This window comes from Aythya marila (genome assembly GCF_965140915.1).
Source record: "Aythya marila genome assembly, chromosome: 6".
Classification (NCBI taxonomy): domain Eukaryota; kingdom Metazoa; phylum Chordata; class Aves; order Anseriformes; family Anatidae; genus Aythya; species Aythya marila.
In genome coordinates, this window is record NC_139047.1 from 11,781,235 (window position 1) to 11,797,810 (window position 16,576).

Below are 16,576 nucleotides of genomic sequence, written 5' to 3' on the forward strand. Positions count from 1 at the left end.
AGTAATCTAGGTTAAAATAAAGTTCTGTTTCCCATTTTAATAGGAAATTTGAGAGTAAGCTTCAAAGATACTGAAACCTGTACAACTATTACTAGTATTGAAGACCAGCATGTAGTTGTACTAAACACTGAACTTTCATCCACAACTCTTAAAATTTACTTAAATTTCTTCTACTGGAAGATCTAAATTATGACTTAAATAGAACACATATTTCTTCCGGAGACAATTAGCACATTGATTTAATACAACTGCTACAAATAGTATTACGGATGCTTTTCAATATTATCTTTGTCATAACATTTAAATTTTTTTGTTTGTTTTCTCCCCCAATTCAGCAATTATTCTGTAATTTTCTTATGCTCTGTTTGGAAGAGGTGTAGTAACTATTAAATTCTGTCCAAATGTACCCTCACTGAGCCTATTAAGTGATATTAAATAAATTAAGTTGCCAACAGAGGAATTACAGATTTCTCTTCTTTCTGTTAATTGATGTAATCCCTCAGATGAAACTTATTCTCTCTCACAAATACAATCAAATTATTAGCAGATATGAACTCCAGTTCTAACAGTCAGTCCAGGTATAAAAAAATTCTGGGACTGCTACAAGTCAGTAGCAGCATGTCAAATCACCTGTAATTTCACACCATTATTTACTTACCGCTCAATTAGTAATATGAATGCAACAACAGCTAAAGAAAAGGTTACGGTTATTTTTCTAAGGGGTATGGAAAAGGAATAAAAACAGGAAAGGTGTTCTCAAAATCTTACTTTTTTTTGAAAACAAAAAACAAAAAACAGTTTAATTGGACTTTGAAAAAAAGGCCAATAGTTACATTCCAAAGTCTCACTGAAACACATCAGAAATTTCTTACTTAATACTCACAATACTTTAGGCTTGTCCTTCTCACTCTCATATAAGCTAGGCTTGAAGTAGGTTCCTGTGATTTTTATCCCAGATCCCCACTCTCCACTGAAGAGACCTTCAATATAGTCTCCATTCGGCAAGGTTAAGGTTCCCTTGAGAGAATAGAGAAAAAAACAACTATTTTCCTGTACTGTTTCCCAGGGGATTTGTTTTTAAGATTGTAAGTAGACAAATGACTAATACCAAACCTTTCCACTCAGAGTCCAGTTATCTGAAAATTCCCCTTCATAGACTGTATCATCCTCAGAAAGCAGAATGCCAGTCCCCTATAAACAGAATCACCAATAACAGAGCAGTAAGTATAACAGAAAGCCACACTGCGGATCTGGAGATACACTGAAATGTTTATTAATCCTTAGGATTTATTTTTTTTTTTTTAAACACAAAAATAGCAGTTTCTGTAGTAGCACTAGGTAAAACAAAGCAGGGATTACATAGGAAGTAAAAAAAAAAATAAAAAATGCAACACAGGACAACAGAAGGTTAGAAGTACAGCAAGTTTTATACAACCTAACATACTGTTGCATGACCACCCATCTACCCCAAAAAGCTACCACACCTAGAGGACTAGTCATTACAGCACAAAGTCTAGTGCTCAACTCACCATCATTTTGTTGGCGCTGAAGGCTCCTTCATAATACAATCCAAACTGAGTAACCACGACACCATTGCCTTGGCAGAGATCATCTTGCCACATTCCCATGTACTTTTCTCCTCTTAAGAAAAATGAAGTAGGAATAATACAATTTAAGTAGTACATTTATATCCTTCCTTTCTTTGGCATTATTGTGGTATTTGACCATTAGAAACCATTAAAAAGGAGTCATACAGCACTTGTTTCAAGTCTGCCAATCTAGTTTCACTAGCTTAATGGATGCAAGTTTTTTTTGATAGAAAGAAATTGTAAAAAAAAAAATAAAAGTCTTTTCACAATTATAACTCGACTACATCCAAGGAAACTGTTCCTGATGATCTCAAACAGTGTTAAAGCCCGGTTCCTACCCAAAGGAACTCAATTTGTAGTTACAGAAAATAAGAAACAGGGAAATTTAAGTCTCATCTAGATCAGCAAACAAGTGGTACACAAGGAGAGACCTTCAGCTTCACTAACATCTAACCAACATATTTGGCAGTTATTTAGAACAGATGCAATAAGCTTATTTTAGGCAATTTGTTTCCATAACTTTTGACTTCTTTACCTAAACTCAGATGATTCAATTTGAAGGGATAATAAAGAAATCAAGTTGTTCTACCTGGGGACGAAGAGGGAGACCTACAACATCTTATGACATTTCAAAAATAATACTGGAGCAGAAAAATTGTGAGGAAATAAGGCTACAGTGTAGCAAGTCTTTGGATAATATAACTGAAAAAAGGTCATGCTAAGAAAAAAAATGATAAGACAATTAAAGGTTTCTCAAGTAAATATCCACCTCTTTCAAACTATTTAAAACATTTGAGTGTTTAAGTCCACAGATGTCAGATTAGTGTTTGAAACAAGCCACGAATCTTTTCAAACTCTCTCTTTCCAGTTGTTCTTAAAAATAAGTTGTTTGCAGTATACAAGCAATAAACAAAACTGACTTATCCGGGACAATTTGTTTACTTTTAGAGGGAAACTAGTGACTGATTTAACAGAACTCTGTTATTACTGAGCATTTTGATTTTAGTATCCACAAAATTATGGTCACAGTAGAGATAAAATCCAGCCTTCAATGCAAATTCAGGGATATCTTCTAGATGCTTAGACTCTCAACCTAGCAGGATGCTGGTCTGATATCTCGTGTCTGCTACAGGGGTCTCCGCTGAGTAACAGCTTCTTAAGGAGACAAATGCAGCATATGCAGTTACCAGATGGACAAATGACAGAACAGAAGCCCTGCTTACACGGATGTCTAATTTGCAATAATGACAAATTATGGAACGATTCTGCAGCTACACCTTGTTTTCTTGGGCTGAAGAGTAAGAAGTGAAGAAAATGAATTCTTTGGCAACAAACACACTCATATAACCTTCTGAGATAAGAAGGAAAGGGACTCAGATTTGAGTAACTGCAACAGAAAGCAAATGCCACATTCCCTCCTTCACCCACCCCCATGAACTGCCACTACATATACAGATTCTGGAGGTGAGTGGATCTGCCAGAAAAGCTCTCATCTCTTTAGCTTGTCTTAGGTAGATGAATAACGAATGCAGAGACATCTTATGGCTAGAGTATAATAAAAACAACAACAAAAAAAAAAAAAAAAACACCACCACTACCACATCAAGACTAAATGCAAAACTGAGGTCAGGTAACACCCACAGGTGTTAAAATAGCTCTGTTTCAGAAAAGGACACATATCTCTTTCCCCTCCAGTCTTTTTACTGAAGTGAGCTTTCATGCCAGTTAAACTAAACCTGGTTTCTTGGGCTCTCACCAAAAGACCTTTTTTCAGGAACAAAGCAGCATTGAATTGGTGACCAAGAAGACTACACTGGTCTGTGCTCAGACACAATTTATTTTATGTATAAATTTACTACAATTTGGAAACGGTTCTGTTTCTGAAACCTTCACTAAACTGCTCTTAGAAGAAGCATCTTTCCTCCACTGCACTGAAAGAATAAGCCAAAGCAATGCCCGAGCCTGAGATAAAGTTTACCTAGCCCTGGATATCAGGTCACTAAGCAACTCAATCTTATAGGCCTGAGACAAAAAGAATATTCCTCTCATACTATTCACAAGAAACATTTTCAGCAATAACACAGTATCCCTCAGTGAGATACCATATTCAGTGCTAGCTGTCAGGCAGGAATATGACAGGAAAGTAGGGCTTAAAAAAATGCAGTAACAACTCTAGATACATCAACAAAACCCCTGGATCCATTCTTTAGATTATCAACCCAGAATACCTTCTACAAATAGGAACATAAGCACCTGTACTACTACTGCTAGTACTAGATCAAACCCTTTCCCACTCTTTCTGCAATTGTCTGTCACACCAGTGTTTAAGGATTCAAACAACTGAAGTGTTACCTTGTGATATCATCAAAAACCCCATAACCACTCTTCTTATCCATTGTCCACTGTCCAATGAACATACTGGGAGAGGAAGAGGTCAGCTTCCCACTGCGCAACAGACCATGGCCGTGACGCATATTATCCTGAAAACACCCTTCATAAACTTCACCGGTAGCATAGCTATAATGAAGAAAAAGAGTAAGATTCCCATAATCTGCCCCCCCCCCCCGCCTTTTTTGCCCCATCAAATCTTCCTCTTTTCTTTTCAAAACAACAATGCAGCCACACCAAGCAAAAACTATAATTAAAGGATATTTGGGATGTCAGCAAACTTTTTATGTTTTTGAATTTGATGTTTTGTTTTAAAGGTAACCTCTCCCCACCAAACAAGGATATTAGAGGTTATATTTATCCCTCTGAAAAAAGAGTATAATGAATTATTGGGAAGTGTTAGCAACACTGTAATAGATATTAACAACAGAACACAGTATGAGTACAATAGTGAACAATCCACCAAAAATCAAAGCAGAAAATAAACCAAGCTAGCTATAATAACGAGTCTGAAATGCAACTAGAAGACTACATACAGGGATACAGAGGCTTTGTAAGGGAACTGTGTGCCAGAGCATGAGCCCCGCTCTCCTTTCTGCAAAGGGGGCAACGCAAGTGCTATGTTACCTGTAGACTCCATGCCCGCACATTTTGCCTTCCTTCCAATATCCCACATAATGGTCATCCTTATTCAAGGCTTTGTTTGGCACTCTGTATTCACCATATCTGTCAGTGCACAGAAATGGAACATAAGCAGCTGTAATACAAATGCATTTCATAAAAAAGACATGACATTTGTTCTAAAATCAGCATGCTCTATATTATTTTAATGCATCTCTAACTACAACAGCTACAGCTTTATTTAAGGAGCAAAAGCAGGAATTTCAGCATCACTAGACCAATTTAGTCTGTACTGCTTTTCTTGTTTGATTTTGGCACATTCTTGTATGTGTTTCCCTCTCTACCACACAGCAGTGTTCTTCTCAGCTTTGTAAATGCTACAAGTCTTCTCACATCCTAGGTCTACCTTTGCTGTCTTCAAGTCTTGGTAACTCAAATGTACCTTTATTCCATGGAATTGAGAACATATCACTATAAAGAACATTAAAACAAAACAAAAAAAAAAGTAAAGATGCTAGCCTCCAATCACGCTCAAGAAGTTATACAGAACGGTTCATATTTTCAATATGCCTGAGCAGACAACTTATTTGCTGGTTTTGATCTTGTGAAGAGATTAAAATCCAGTTACGAAGATTCTCCTGAGAGCACATCTACCCCAACAACATATTACTATTGCTGAGTGTTGAGAAAACAGCATACATACTGAAATATAAGTACACGCATTTGATAGTCATAGCGATTATTGCAAAAATATGAACGCATTTAATTCCTGTTGTGAATTTGTTTGCAATATTTCCATCTCCAACAACCCCCAAATCACTATGGTTAATTAATTACACTTACTGGTTATAAATGACCAAAGTTCTAATCTGGTTTTGTAGTTTGACATTAGCTCGACGTAGCTAAGGTGCATTTTAAAAATGACGGAAGCCTGACCACATTTCGGCTTCCTCTCCAATTCAAAACTTTGAAAATACAGCTGGAAACCAATAGGACCATAATATTATTTCTCAACTGTTTTACTACTCTCTCCCTCCATCCTGCACCTGATTACCTCAGTTTCAGTTTTTATAAAATAACAAGTTTTTAATCACACAGTTACAGAGTCTGTTGGGAAGGCAGTGAGCATACCTGTGGATAAATGAGGTTATTTAAGTATCAACATACAGAAAACTCTTAACATACATAACCCTGAGTAAATGAGACTCACTCCAAAACCTTTATTTAAAAGGACTTAGAGTCTTCTTATAATCTTCATAGTAGTCTATAACAAAAGGTGTTCCTTGACCTCTATCTCTGTAAGTACTGGGAGATCTTACCCATCCTCCAGCCCAGTCCGGAAAGTCCCAGAGTACATTCTTCCATCAGCCCACTTTAAGGTCCCTCTGGAAAATATACAAAGTCATACACATGTACCAGATAATTAATTTACTTAACAATTCCCAACTAACATCTGTAAATAAGCCTGCTTATTGATGCAGCAACCACCTCACTTTTTTTTCCAAGCATTACGTTCAAATGCTTTTACCTGCCGTGTGGTTTTCCTGAAAGCCATCTCCCATCATAAACAGCATCTTTAAATCGAGAGTCCTTATAGAAGGTGTATTTGGCACTGCGAGAAATAGGAGGTTCCTGTCTTGAAATGTTCCCACCAGCTCCATACAGAAATAAGTCAGAAGTCCCTCTAAGGGCCTGATCCACTGCTTGGCTTATTGCCCTCAGCCACTTTGTCTGAAACAGAGTTTTAACCACAGAATTTAGCTAACAACTGTCTTAACTGTATTTGCTGTAGAGGAGAGATTCATTGCAATCTCCTTTGTGCTCTGCAGTACAGCATTGGAAGCTGTAGCACTGCTACAGTCAAGCACTGGTCTAACCTGCATACCAAGTTGTAGGAATATTTAATTCTTGGTAAATACTTAATGAGTACTTCTTATTTGGTTTTACAGCAGGAGAAAAATTCATTCATATCACTGAAGCCATGAAAAAGTTGTTGATATACCTACCTTTTCCTGTGGCGTGGAAGAAAGCAGAACAAACTGTTCTTCTGGTGTTGTAATCTTCAATCCATTCCTACATTTGGGGGGGAGGGTTGTTGTATTTTAGTCTAATGAAATCTCATCCCAAAATAAGGCAAGGTTTCTTAGAGTATGAATATTTCATCTCCCCTCTCCCAACCCAACTAGCATTCACTTGAATATTAAGTCATCAGTAAAGAGAAGCAGAAAAGACTACTGGCTCACCTCTTAATTCTACCTTATTCTTTTTTTATTATTATTATTTTTTTTTTTTCTACACACAAATACAATAAAAGCTTTCTAAAAGAAGAAAAAAGGGGTATACATGATTGCATCCATCCCGTTCTGCTCCTTGTTTACAATAATTTGTTAGAAAACCTTCATCCTCCCACACAAGACATCTGATTATTTCAGCATCACAATCAATAATACTCACACATTACCAGCTTCTTCTGAAAGAGCTTCTACCCACAGCGTGGACAAGGAGAAAATATGGTGTGTTGAAAACTGCAGGCAAGGAAAAGGGAAACTTCACTGAGTACCGACTGATCCATTACCCTCGCCCCAAGCTTTTTCTGCACTGTTTTTTTCCTTTGAGGACTGAAGAAAACTGAGTTTTACAGGCTCTTTGTTTGCACCTTCCTCCTGGAAACAGCTAAAAGAAACCATGCCAATAGTAATCAAATGTCTAAATATAACATTGGAACATGAAAAAAGATACCACTTACTGTTCAAACAGTATTGCAATGAATGCCGCAAAACCTTACCTTCACTGTAAGAAAAACAGGTCATGTTATTTGAAAGAGAAAAAGCTTTGCTCGTGGATACGTGTTGGCTTACCTGAGCGTGCACCAGAGCATCATTAAAGAGGATGAACCAGTTTACAGAGAATCTTCCAGCATGCTGTAGGGACAACCCCCTGTTGCTGCTTTCACAGATTAAACGCCGGTCTGGCTTCCGCAAGGAATCCTACAGGTAAGGGTTAAAGATCAAGTTACAGAAGCTTACTTCTCACCAACTGTAATTTAAGGTCAGTGGTAATTGTCTGTCATAGTAACCTTTCACAGGCCAAACCTTTCTAAAATTAGAATACTACAACAACAACACAAGGCATAAAAATGGGAACTACAGATAAGTAGCATCAATAATGGACACAGGATAACATTAACAGCAAGATATACCACCTACTAATTACTAACGGACTGAACTGTAATCATACCGTCATTTTCCCAGGAAAGGTCTTCCAGAAGCCAAGTGTGTATTCTGCTTCTTTTCTTTTTCTGCTAAGAAGGACAGCAAGGCTCTCGTAACAAGAACTAGAATCCTGTAGCTTCTGGTATTCTGGAGATGCCTATAGGGTACAAGGCAAGGCAGAGCTAAGACAGTTTTGGAGCACACGTATCAACAACACTAACCAAGTTGCAACACAACAGCTCATTTTGTTAAATTAGCACTGAGTGTATGACAGCTGGTCTGGTTAATAAAATAACAGTGTAAGCTATTTTCTTGGTCACGTGCTGGGAGTTTAAGTCACATGAGTTCCATGAATGCTAACAGCAGACTGATTAACATACAACTACATGATTTACTTTCTTACAGCTTAACAAAATGTAGCATAGTGCTAGTAATTTTAGGAAGAATACTTTAAATAACTAATTGGGATGAATGTACAAGTAGCTATTGTTCCTGGTTAAGTCATCTCTTCTTTCAAAAGAATGCAGTTACATCTAAATGGATAGTAAAAGTCTACTTAATATTTACACAGTATGTTTAGTAGCGTTAAAGCCAAGAACTGCTATGCTAATGATGCCAGATGGAACTGAAAAGCAGTAGGCAAACATCAAAATAATGTATTTGCAATTAAGTGCTCAAGCATACCAACAAGTTCTGGCAGGGTAACAAGTTTCTGCCTGTCATGTGATCTGTGCAAGTACAGTTTAAGAATGTGCTAGTAAATATCCATGATCTTTCCCTGCAGCAAATCTAAGTCCGAGATAGCTTCACTGAGGTCTAAGCTACCTCTAATCATGTGGCATCTGCTTTACACTGTTACTTCCTAGCCATAAGTTTCATGTGCATATTTATTCAGATATAGATACCAAAGACAGCTTACCACTTCAAAACATGTGGCAAGCTTTAGCAAAGTTCTTGCATAATTATGAAGTCGTCCAAATGGCATGAAAAACAGAGCATTCAGAACTTCCACTAGCTGCAGATTTTCCTCATTCTTCTCAGACAGCTTCTGTAACAGCTCCTGGTTTTTACTCAAGAAGTCTCTAAATGATAGGGCCATTGGGGAACAGAGGGAGAAAAGAAAGACACTAAAACATCAGTGATGTTTTACATCCATGAGCACTGACACAAGCGCAGAATGCCCTTTTTTGGATTTTCATACAGAAACAGGAATTATAAAGGCAAAATGCATGCTGCTTATTAACCTATTCCCAATTTAATTTAAGGAAATAATGAAATACAATCATGTCGCTTCCTACCAACTTCTACAGAGCTTCTACTCTCACAAGCTCTGTCATTACACTGCTTAAAGAAAGCTGACTAAGTTGCCCCACTCGGAAAGTAACTAACTGCCTTTTTCTCTTTTGACACTCGATCAGTAAAAGAGCTAAAACAGATGGAATGACTTCCCCATTACCACTGAAGTAGTGATTTTCTAGAACTGTTGACTCATACAAGAGGGCCTGAATGAATTTTAACTTTGTTCCAGTGGACTTTCCTAGATACATCCAGATAATCTCTTCCCCACCCGTTGTTCAAGGAAACTGACCAGTTTTTCCCCTAACTAGAAAAATTACATCCTACCTCAAAGAAAGGCAGGAAATCTGTTCAATCCTCAGTCTGATTTCCAAGAGGGAGAACTAATCTAGTTCAGAGAAGAAGAGGGAAATCATTCTGAAGACAATGCATTAGTATACAAAACCAGGATTTCTTCATTAAAATGAAAACAAACCTACTTTTCCCTCTCCTTCACCACATCTGTGTGCACACGTGCTAGCACATGACATATCTGCATTAATTCACATCCAGCTGGGATGCATTTGAACCACAAGCTCCAAGAATCAGATGAAACTGAGAAAGCAAGTCCCAGGGACAAAGAACCAGATCAGAGAATCGCACAGCAGGGTCCCTAAGAATTGTACATGATTGACTCAATGCATGAAATGGCACCTTACTAATGTACCTTGTCTCAGCCTGTGAACAATATTGAAGAACTCTCTTGTTCAACAAACATTACAGAGAAAGCTCTTTATAGAGAAAACTACTTCTTAGTTGTAAATTTAAACCAAGTTAACCGCTTGGATAGCTTGCATTTTTGAAGTGCTTTTAGATCCTTACATGGAGGTCTCTCCATAGAAAAGTGTCAAATAACAGATTCGTAACATTAAGTGTACATATGCTTATGCACCTCTATACAATATGTATATATACAAATAACTTCCTACTGAAGCTAGCCATCACTTTTTTTTTTTTTTCTTTTTTAAATTGGGGCTACTCCTAACATGTTCATGTTGTGGAATATCCATAAAAGGCTGACATCATTAGCCATTGATGGAGACAATATTCCTTTGGAAAAAAGAAAAATCATTATTGAAGATACACTTGACTTCCCTTTGCAAGTTAGAGGACAAAACTTCTAAGACATCTCCTCCCTGAAAGTTTCAGAATCTGAAAAAAATATTATTCACCTAGTGAGACCCCAGTTACAATAGAAGCTGTGATAGTAACAGTGACAACTGATGCAAATAATTCAGTATGTGTAATTTCAGGATCCAGAACTTTGCAGGGCTAATTATAAATATGCTTACACTTGATCTCTGATTTCTTACAGTTCACCCTAAGTATTTTATTCTAATGTGGAAAGGTTCTGAAAGTCTCTGCAGTGGGACTTTGTATTTAATCATTGGCACTAGTCCTCAGGTGCAGATGATTCCTTGTACTAGATACCCTGATATTTCAAAGAACTTCCAATACCATTGCTTATGCTACATTTGAAGCGCTCCATAAACAGGAAGGAATGAAAGCTGGTAACTCCTCTGACCTTAGTTTGAAAATTTGCACTGCAGCAGTTTCTTCACAGCACTAGCATGAAAACATACTGTATCATTACTCTCCTAGGCAAAAATACTATTTGAGAAAAAGCTCTACTCTTAGATCTAAAAGCGTAATTCCTTACTCACACTTAAGAACACGTATACATGAACAAAAGCATCCCTGAGAGGCACAGAAGATATATGTGCAGAGATTTTATTTTTGCATAATTTCTGAGAGCTTCCATGAACTTAAAGAATTCATACTAAACTGAATTTACAATATCTACTGTCACTAATTCTTACAGAAGTGTGCTATTCTGTATTTTGTAGACAGCAGGATTTGAAAGAAAATACTGACAAACACTGAATAGATTATAAAAAAAATAGCCTCAAGACTAAGCTTTCCAAGAATTATCTGAAACCTATTTAGGCCTCTTTCAATGAATTTACAATCATGTATGTTGTGTTTGTTTTTTTTTTCCTTCCTCCCTCCACACATTCAAGATAAAGCAATTGAACTGATTCAGCAGTATTTTAGTCCAAATCTTAATCACAATTGAGGGGGATCGATATTTCTCTTCTGATAGAAAATGAGTTAGTGTATTTAAGTATGCTGAAGCTAAGTCACTGCACATTCATTACTATATACATACACACACTTCTTTAAAACACATTTCTTCACTAGTTGATCGAAAACTCCAGATAATGGTAAAGGTTTGCTTACATGGCTGGCTTTGCAAGGAGTGTAAATCCTCCCATTACCAGGAAATTTGTTACTGAAGTACAATACCTAAAATGATAAAAAAAAAAAAAAAAGCATGTTCTTAGTTCAAAACTGATGCTTTCCTGGAAATGGCAAATAGTATAAATTCCAACTGCATACCAATAAGATCTGTATTAACTACTGTACAAGTCATCAAAATCATCATAGAATGGCTTGGGTTGGAAGGGACCTTAAATATTACCTAGTTCCAAAACCCCTGCCAAGTGCAGGGACACCTCCTACTAGACCAGGTTGTCCAAGGCCCCATCCAGCCTCGTCTTGAACACCTCCAGGGATGGGGCATCCACACCTTTTCTGGACAACCTGTTTAAGCATCTCACAGCTCTTGAAATAAATAATTTTCTCTTAACATCTCATCTAAAGCTCCACTCTTCTGGTTTAAAACTATTCTCCTTTGTTCCCCCAAGGTCTAGTATCTGGATGTTTCTCAAGTATTTAATGTTACCAGAACACTGAGTATTCACTTTTCATATGGAGGATAGGCATTACCATTCTTACTGGTGCTATTACACTGCTGTTGCCATTAGCGTAACACATAAGAATTACGATGCAACAGAAACTTTAATTTGTTTGTTTGTTTTCCCAAGATCTGGGCATGTACAGAATAGGCCATCTGTTCCAATAGTTTAATACTGCTAACTTCTAATTATATTAAAGATGGGAATTTCTTCTTCCTGCTATTCACCATTCTCTCTTTCACTTCTCCCCTACCTAAGGAAGACCTTAGGTCAAAAAAGAAAATTATTTAACAATTTGACCATCTAGACATGGTTCCGTGCAACCTACTTTAGATGGTCCTGCTTGAGTAGGAAGGTGGACCAGAAGACCTCCAGTCTTTTCTTCCTTCCCTTTTAAAAACACCATTCAGCCAAGGGCAGAGATCTCAGTTTAACCCAATTAACAGGTAATACTTAAGTGGCTTCTAGGTATTCAGGTGAAAAGAAAAACTGAAGTCAGAGTATGGAAGAAATACATGGTCACAATTATGAACAAATGATTTGATCAACAGAGGCGAAAGCTTCTTTCAGGGTAATAGGACAAAATTTATCACTCATCCAATAAGAGTGATAACTTGTGTTAAAATAAAAGTGCAACTAGCTGCACATTCCAAATACTACTGCACAACAGGTGAAGCTTATGAGTTTATGATTGTGACATTTTGCTCCCTCAGGGGTTTTCGGTTATCTAGTAAAACTACATTCAGATAGGACATGTTTAGACTCTTCCCTCCATTAAACCAATATTTTTCAAAAAGCCTGTAAATACGAGGTATGAGATTTCTGCTAGATTTAGATGAAGTTATCTAGCAGTTACTGAAGTTACTATGGAGAAAAATAGCAAATATTCTAAGTCTTCCTCTGCCTGAGAAATTAAGCTATTAAAATAATAACCAGGATACTTTGGACCAAAGTTTAAGCACTAACACCGCTGTCTTATAGGTGAAAGGTGTGATGCTAGCTATTTAGCAGATACCAGCACAGAATTGTTCTTCTGGGAACAATTTTTTAGTTAACGACTTTTGAAAAGACATTTTGTAACCACAGTAAATCTCCACAGGTATTTTTACTTACTGAACTACCAATAGCAACTCTATTACATTATATTACGAGATCCTCAACTGAAGTAACAAACACGTCAGTCTTTACATTTATATGCAGCAATCAAAGAAGTGTTTTTACAGAATTTTACATTAGGAAGGCTGAAACTGTCCAGTATGTTCCACTGGCGAAGAGTTCATATAGCTTAACTACAAAATTAGTCTGTGTAAAACTGCATACATTTTAAATTGCAAGAACATAACTTGCACGATAGTTTATGTAGCTTTCCTTATGATCTACTTTCTCCTAATTCGGGGCTTGCTGTAGTCAGTAGATTAAGCCTACAGACACTCAAGATGAGGAAGTTGGATACTTGCTCTGTGTAACTATCCAAAAACAGACTTGAATGCTTCAGGATAGCCAAACTCCTGGCTTCTTTTACTCCATGAAGAAAGCTACTTAAAGAAGCTCCATGTTGACCGATGAGATAGCATAGCTTGCTGAACCTGCTTGCCATTTCCTGCAACAACTGGATTGTATTTGCGTTGCCCAAATTATCTGTAACAGACCAGACAGTGATTTAGCTTACTTTACCAAAGAATTGCACCCATTAATAAAACAGAATTACCCCAGTGAGTTGTTTGGATGTTTTACTGGCCATTTCAATTCAATGATTTTAGACTACAAGTAAAAAGATCTTGGCTTTAACTTAAACATAGGCAATGACTTAAATCTCTTACAAAGTTGATAATAGAATATAAGGGAAATAATATCAAATAAAATATAAAAATAAGTTCTTACCTAAACCTAGAAGAGGTCTAAGAACCTGAGATTTGATCTCACTCAGTCTGAAATAAAACCTTCGCTCTGTAGAAGCCAACTCATGCAAACTGGCAATATATCCCATTATGTTTTTGTCTACCAAGACCAAACAGTTTTCACCACCAGCTATCACATTGCTTATGTATCCTATCTGAAAAACAAACAAACAAAAAGCAGCTTAAAAATTGAAAGTAAAAATAGTAAAGATTAGGATCATACAGAATAAAAGATATCTTTTTTTGTGCCAAGTGTCACTGTAGGTTGTTAATACTTAATATCAAGCACTCCGTTCAATGTTGGGTTAATACAAGATTAATAAAGTAGGAAGAACATTTAGAGTCAATGCTGTTCATTATGTTAGTACTGACATCCTGAAAAAACAAAGACCATCTTGTAAGGCAAATCAATCATTGCTTGTTCAAGAGGAAGTTTAGTCACTTTTAGAAAATAAACCTGCGTCAACAATGTTGTCATCAACATAATATCACATCACCTATTTTTCCTTTAATTAGGAAGGAAGATTAATAAGTGTTTAATACACCATCTGCACTCTGAAATGCAGTCCTTTCTCAATGTGGAAGATGTCAGTTTATTAGTAAGAGCAATATTACAGCATTATTAAACTGGACTAATACCAATACCTACACTAACAACACTTTTAGCTCACAGCTGTTGGAAACAATTCTTCTCTGAAGCCAGCATGAGTGTGTCTAATGCACTGTGGCTCCTCACTAATTCTAGTTCAGATGCCACACCATAAGGTTATTCAGACCTAGAGGATCCCTCAGAAACACCGAACCACTAGTGTTCAACAAGCAATCCATAGGCCAATTTTGATATGCAAGAGCCACCTAGACAATATACTAGAATTGTCTAACAACAGTCTTATAAGTAGGAATAAAAGTGTGCATGCATGCACATACGCATGGAGCCAGTATATAAATCCCCATCCTCCTCAAAACCTCTCTCCAATTGCTATTCTGCTAGACATAGGGAAGTAGAAATGAGACCCAGAACAGGTGAAACAGAAGAGCTGCTTTCTACTCAAACTATCTCCTTTTGCCACCTTAAACTCAAGTTGGTCTGAATCATACAAAGAGACTAGAAGACACACAGACTACATGCTCCCTCACCTCAAGCCAACTTTGCAATAGCTACAGTAATATTCAGCTTAGTGATGGGAACTGCATAGAATCACCCCCTCTCTCCCATAAACATTTTAATGCCTTTGCTCAGTTTCCCCTTTACAGCCATGATAAAGACTGATGCTGGGGAAGCAGACTGTGCAGAACTCAGAGGTACCTTCTACCCACTCACAAATAAAATACATATGAAGCATAGTGGCAAAGAGCACACAGTGCCTCCAATCACTTAACAGGAAAATGAAGAGCAATAGGACCAACAAATAAACACATGAAGATAGTGGTGAAAACTGAGCACGATATGAGGGTGCACTTCTGCAACATGCACACATGACAGGAAATGAATTAGACACCCCAGAAACACCACCTCCCTTCCCAAGCACAGGGAAAGACCAGGGAACATATAATACTAATTAAGATTCCTCTGCCGCTATGAGTTGCGCTCCTGATTTGACTGCTAAGAATCAGTCACCTTACTTGACACCCATAAAGTTGGCTGAACAACCAGCACTGAGCTATTTCCCAAAAATATCAGTATGCATTGCAGTAACTTAAAGGAAATACAACTCACCTTACTACAAGAGAGTAACAGAACTGGACTCTTAGTAGAGTTACTTTCAGACAAGTTATTTTCAGTTTTTGTCTCTTGGCCACTGTAATATAATCCAGGCTGGAAGTCTTCCTCATCTGCTAAGAAGAGAGAATAATCTGGTCCTGCTGCTGTACTCCAAACACCATCACCACACACCTAAAATTCATGAGGAAGAAGACATTAGAAGTCACCACTTGAAACTGAAAGATGACAGAAGAGGAGACTACCTAAAGTTTCTAGACAGATACAGAAGTAATACACCTGACAACAAGCAAATGTGTTAGAGTAGCTGATAATTTTTCAAAAATGTCTTGTCACAAATACAATTCCTGTACTCCACTGAAAGTAATCTCCTTCCAGTTTTCTTTCTAATGGCTAATTTTTTGCCTTTAAATTATAAGCCGGTTTTATTTTTAAGTAGGCATCAGGTAAGTTTGATGAAAGTAAGGACACTGTACTTTCCTCTTCATATCGAGGAATTTCAGAGACTGCTAACATCTTGTACCTTAATTTGCATAACACCCAACCAGGAAAACTGCAGACAGTTTATCATTAAGACTAGTAAGCACCAGGAATTCACCATCACCAATCTGATTTAACCCTAAAATCATTATGTGACTATTCGCTCAATGTGATGAGAAGTTCAAAACAAACTGAAACTAAACAAGCAGTATTTAACCAACAGCTCTAGAAATACAGTAGTAACAAATACAGTCATGGTCTAGCAAAACTAAAAAAGCCAGAAGCAACTGTTTAGAATAAAAACAGAACAGAATTTCAGTACTTCAACAACTGTATCAGAGAAGCCAAGTGTAAGGCAGAAGTGACAGTGGATAAGATGATAAAAGCAGTTACATTTCTCAGTTTTAGAAATTCAACGTGGTCAAGAACAGTAGAGGTCTATATAGAGGATTTCTTGGTTAGATCATTCACAAGCTCATTTAAGGAGCATAGTCACAATATAAGCCAAACACATCCATCAATACAGTCAGTTTTTAGAAATTACTCGGCACGCACTTGTATAGGAAGAAGACCT

General features: G+C 37.1%; 1 protein-coding gene across 2 annotated transcripts in view; it reads right to left on the minus strand.

Moving 5' to 3' along the window:
• Positions 1 to 16,576, minus strand: part of ALS2 (alsin Rho guanine nucleotide exchange factor ALS2) — a 42,639-nt gene that overhangs the window by 11,077 nt on the left and 14,986 nt on the right. For both annotated transcript variants that reach the window (XM_082762903.1, XM_082762902.1), the window contains exons 9-24: positions 15,520 to 15,696; positions 13,786 to 13,957; positions 13,362 to 13,542; positions 11,387 to 11,452; positions 8,730 to 8,892; positions 7,836 to 7,967; positions 7,457 to 7,585; positions 7,053 to 7,123; positions 6,605 to 6,671; positions 6,127 to 6,329; positions 5,918 to 5,983; positions 4,605 to 4,703; positions 3,942 to 4,106; positions 1,530 to 1,641; positions 1,114 to 1,191; positions 884 to 1,017 (exon numbers count right to left, since the gene is read on the minus strand). In XM_082762903.1, coding sequence (XP_082619029.1) covers positions 884 to 1,017; positions 1,114 to 1,191; positions 1,530 to 1,641; positions 3,942 to 4,106; positions 4,605 to 4,703; positions 5,918 to 5,983; positions 6,127 to 6,329; positions 6,605 to 6,671; positions 7,053 to 7,123; positions 7,457 to 7,585; positions 7,836 to 7,967; positions 8,730 to 8,892; positions 11,387 to 11,452; positions 13,362 to 13,542; positions 13,786 to 13,957; positions 15,520 to 15,696 — 2,015 coding nt within the window. The remainder of the gene's footprint in view (positions 1 to 883; positions 1,018 to 1,113; positions 1,192 to 1,529; positions 1,642 to 3,941; positions 4,107 to 4,604; positions 4,704 to 5,917; positions 5,984 to 6,126; positions 6,330 to 6,604; positions 6,672 to 7,052; positions 7,124 to 7,456; positions 7,586 to 7,835; positions 7,968 to 8,729; positions 8,893 to 11,386; positions 11,453 to 13,361; positions 13,543 to 13,785; positions 13,958 to 15,519; positions 15,697 to 16,576) is intronic.